Source organism: Phyllopteryx taeniolatus, chromosome 10 (genome assembly GCF_024500385.1).
Source record: "Phyllopteryx taeniolatus isolate TA_2022b chromosome 10, UOR_Ptae_1.2, whole genome shotgun sequence".
Taxonomy (NCBI): domain Eukaryota; kingdom Metazoa; phylum Chordata; class Actinopteri; order Syngnathiformes; family Syngnathidae; genus Phyllopteryx; species Phyllopteryx taeniolatus.
The window spans coordinates 195,103-199,670 of record NC_084511.1 but is presented as its reverse complement, the minus strand read 5'-3'; the positions used below and the strand labels follow the sequence as shown (position 1 = coordinate 199,670).

The 4,568-nt window shown below is 46.4% G+C and overlaps 1 protein-coding gene across 1 annotated transcript; it reads right to left on the bottom strand.

Moving 5' to 3' along the window:
- Window positions 1-1,581: 1,581 nt before the first annotated feature.
- On the bottom strand, window positions 1,582-3,207 carry LOC133484730 (paraneoplastic antigen Ma1 homolog). The gene has a single exon (XM_061787739.1). The coding sequence runs from the start codon at window positions 3,071-3,073 to the stop codon at window positions 1,814-1,816; it is 1,260 nt and encodes a 419-aa protein (XP_061643723.1). The 5' UTR covers window positions 3,074-3,207; the 3' UTR covers window positions 1,582-1,813.
- Between the last annotated feature and the right edge of the window lie 1,361 nt (window positions 3,208-4,568).

Below are 4,568 nucleotides of genomic sequence, written 5' to 3'. Positions count from 1 at the left end.
ACACTTCTCCGATGCATGGGTCTTCCTGCTGAGAATGTGAGATGTCAGCTAAAGACATTTGGGGCAGTGGCTGAGTGCTTACAGATAACACACTACAATAAGCTCTAGGTACAGCATGCTTGGATGAGCCCAGGAGATCCACAGCTCTGCAGCGGTGAGGATAAGGTGTTCTAATTGACGACATGTGACAGACAGCTTGGACACTGGTAGGAGACATGGACACTTCCTCTTCACCAGACACATCGCTGTCAGCATGGGGACGCCGTGACAAGGCATCTGCATCAATGTTTTGTTTTCCAGAGCGATATTTCAGGCTGAAATCATACATTGATAGCTCTGCTAACCATCTATGTCCTGTTGCGTCCAACTTAGCAGTGGTTAAGACATATGTTAACGGGTTATTGTCTGTGTGAACCTCAAACTTGACTCCATAGAGATAATCATGCAGCTTGGTAGTGACAGCCCATTTTAAAGCCAGAAATTCAAGTTTATGCGTGGGATAATTTTTTTCTGACGGAGAGAGGCTCCTACTTACAAATGCAACCGGGCGCAAACCTTCTCCTTGGTCCTGATAGAGGACACCTCCTATTTAATGTCCTGTAATCCACGCACATACGTATGGTCCCATTTTTATTTCGGACCACAACTATAGGTGACGCATAGGGGCTTCTAGACTCTGAAATTATTCCAGCTTCTTTCAAATCATTTAAATGTTTTCTCACATCCTCCAAATCCTTTGGATGTAAGCGTCTAGAGCGTTCTCTGAATGGTTTGTCCTCCGTCACTCGAATGCTGTGTTGTGTGCTCTTTGCACAACCAACGTCAAACTCACTACAGGAGAAAACCTCTTTCCTTTCCATCATTCTCTGACACAGCCTCTCCTTCCACTCAGGAGGCACAGGAGAATCTGCGAAGTTGAAAGACGAGGGGGATAGTTGAGATGTGGACGGCTTAGAGGACTTCTTTTCAGGGACTGCATTTATTACATCCACCCTGTGCAAATGAGCAATTTGCATACCACGTTTCAATGTCACAGAATGATTTGATACATTTCTCAAAGTTACTGTGATACGACGACAATGAACAGCGCTTGCTTTATCAACAACAGGCATCACTAACAGTTCTTCAGGGAAGTAACCCTCCTCTGGGCGTTCTACAAGAACAGCCTGACCAGAAAACCCCCCCACAAATTTTGGCACGCCAACCACTTTTGCAACGCCCCCAGGAGACAGCACTAAGGGCTTCTCTCGAGTGAACCAGACTGTTCCTCTTTTTAGGTCAGCTGTGTCATCTGGGGTGCTCCGAAACTTCTCATAAGCCTCTTTTATTGCGGGGTGAACAGACATGTTATGTAAGAAATTATCTCCGTTTTGTGTCTTGCAGGAATGAAATAGGCTCCGAACTATGGAAGTGTTTGTGCCAACCACAATAGAAATCTCACCTTTCATGACTGGGTCTGGACACACAAGCACAAGTGTTTCTATGGTCTTAGCTACACCCACTACATCTCCAGCAAACTCAAGTTTCAAACACATATAACCATCATATGGATATCGGTCTACACTGAGGGCCCAAATCTCCAAGCACTCAATAGGGGTCAAGGGCAGGTGTTTCAGATACTTGTCATAAAAGGAGCGGTACAGCAGGGTAACTTGGGACCCACTATCAAGCAAAGCTTTGGCGTAGATGCCCTCAACTTGTACAGGAACAACAGAACTAGGTCCAATTAAACCCTCTGGCAAATCAGCCTTGCTTTCTTTTAGCGTATCACACTTTGTGGAACGTGTTCTCTCCAGAGCATCAGGCCGTTCCTTTACTGAGCTCCTGGGAAGTTTCCCATCAGCTGTTTTGCTTTCAGGAGACGCTTATTTACTTTTCGGAGATTCTCTGGGTTTTCACACTCCCGCTGAAAATGACCATCTTCACCACATTTGTAGCAAAAAACATCTGCACCATATTGAAATCTGGGAGTTCTCTCTTTCCCACTTGCATATTTTACAGCAGCTTTTTGAGTGTGGTTCTGGATTGCATGCTGTGGTGGACTTTCTGATGTAGCGACAGAGACAGATAGCAGACGTGCAATATCACTTTTAAGCCCCTGAATTTCCTTCTTCAGACTCTCTATGGCATGGTCGGTCTCCACTCCAACAGCTACTGATGGTGCAGACTCTGGTTGTTTTGACACCACTGACGCCGTAGCACAACCTGCACACTTAACCGCAGATGAAGAAACAACATTCTTCACTCTTTCTCTTTCAAGAACCATCCCCTCTTCTTCTCTTACCTCACGAAGGAGCTCTGTGAAGCTTGGAGCGGGCTTTAGCTTGTAAGTCATCCTTATACGAAGTGCAGCAAAATCATGAGTGAGAGCACCTCTAGCAATTTGCTCGATGCGTGTCCTGTTCATGTCAGTGACGTCGATCCCACCTTTCCGATGAACAGCGTGCAGCAGTTTGTCTAACCTGAGTAAGTATCCTGACAACTTCTCAGTTTCTTGCTGGAGTGTGTTACGGAACTTTACCATGAGGTCAGCTGCACTATCTGTGGTCCCAAAAGCTGTTTCTAGGGCCTTAAGATACTCAGTGGCACTGGGGTTAGTGGCTCTTAAACCCCGGATAATATCTGCTGCAGGCCCTTTGAGACTTTCAGCGATTCTCTGTTTCTTGACAACATCAGAACATTGCCACTCATCCAGCAGGTGGGTGGTCTGTTCCGCCCAAGAGTCATACTCCTCTTCTCCAGGTAGCGTTGGCTTTATGCCCGAGAAGAAGCGAAGTTTTCGATAGCATTGTCCGTCCATAGGCGGGGCTTGACATTTTTCCACAAGCAAAGAGATGGCATTGACAAGCTCTGTGTTCAAGTCAGGAACAGCGGGTGGGGCAGGCGTGGTCTTAAGCAAACCTGTCACATCATCTAAAGTCTTTCCTTCACTGGCTAAGAATGATACTAGCTTGGATTGGAAACCTCTTTTGTCACTAGTCACATGGAAAGTCTGAAAATCAGGGACACTTACTACCCACAAGTCTGACGGGTCCCCAGCAACCAACTGTTCAGGTAAGTCAGTTTTAGTCATGTCATCTGTGGTCTCAACTAATACGGACTGATTGTTGTTTGTGCGTGTTAGACACCGTCCTCTGATTTTAGTGCGACCAAAAATTTTAACTTCATCAAGTACCTTATAAATGTTCTCATCAGTAACATCAAGAGAAACCCAGCTAAGCACAATAGATTTCTTAACATCAATACCTTTGTCGTCACACCATTTGATTATTTGTTCGGACTTTTTTTTTTTTTTTTTTTCTTTGCTCACTAGTGAATAATAACAATCCCGGACGAGCCCCCACATGTAGCCCTCAAGGCAGTACTCACAAAACCGTTGAACCCTCAGTTCACTGGGGAAAAGAAACCCAAACCGATTGTCGTAGGAACGAGCCCTCAAAACGCTTCAGTAGGCACAGCGACTGGATCCCGTAGCGTCGAAGCGGCAGCCCGGTGGCGTTGAGCAGGCAGGACCCGTGGCGTTCAGCAGACAGGACCCGTGGCGTTCAAATAGTAAATCCGTTCGCGTTGCCAACAGTCAAAAGTCCGTTCGCGTTCAAAACAGTCAAAAAATCCGTTCGCGTCCAAAAACCAGGTGCAGACCCCCGCGAAAAAAAAACTCTCTCCCTGGCGCCGCATCTCCCGCTCTTTCTCCCCACGACCCACCTCCTTCCCCCAATCCCATTGGACCACCACCCCTTCAATCAATCATTAAAACAAAAAAAACCCTGAAATGTTCACAGACCCCTCGGAACGCAGGACACCCCAGTATCCATCCACACAAAGAACCAAACAAACTTTTAACTAGTTTTCACAACAGCAATTCAAACAAATACAGTTCAACACATTTTAGTCAGTACACTACATGTCTAAATTGCTTGCAAGGCGTCTGGAAGCCTCACTACCATCTATCATCTCCATGGACCAAACAATTATTATTATTCAGGACAGGCATTCTTTAACCTAAGGCGGGTGTTTAATATAGTGTAATATAACTCTCCAACTTCGCTGCATGACACAGTCCCATCCGGCTTCGTGGAGTAAACAACTTACCTGGATCAAATACACCCATAACTCCCTGCCCAGCGCCTCCTCTGGTCTGTCCCCTTTCCAATGCTCCCTGGTTTACCAACCCCCAGTTTTCCATCACAAGAGAATGAGATAGCCGTTCCCTCTGTGCAGACTGCAGTGTTCTTCGATATGGAAGTGCGCCCACTCCGCTCTGCTCAGAGCCTCCACAAGGTCTAAGATACAAGCCGACCGTCACCGTACCCCCGCATAGGTTTTCGGCCAAAAGGTGTGGCTCAATTCTAAGAATTTACCATTTAGGGTGGATTCCCGGAAGTTAACCCCCAGTTTCATTGGTCCCTATGTGATTGAGGCCCACGTTAATCCCTGCACTGTGTGCCGTAAACTCCCAACCTCCCTCCGGGTTCATCCCACATTTCATGTTTCACAGATAAAACCTGTTTCTTCAAGTTTATTGTCCACTCACTCCAGCTGCAGTTGAGGCGTGGTCAACAGTGTAA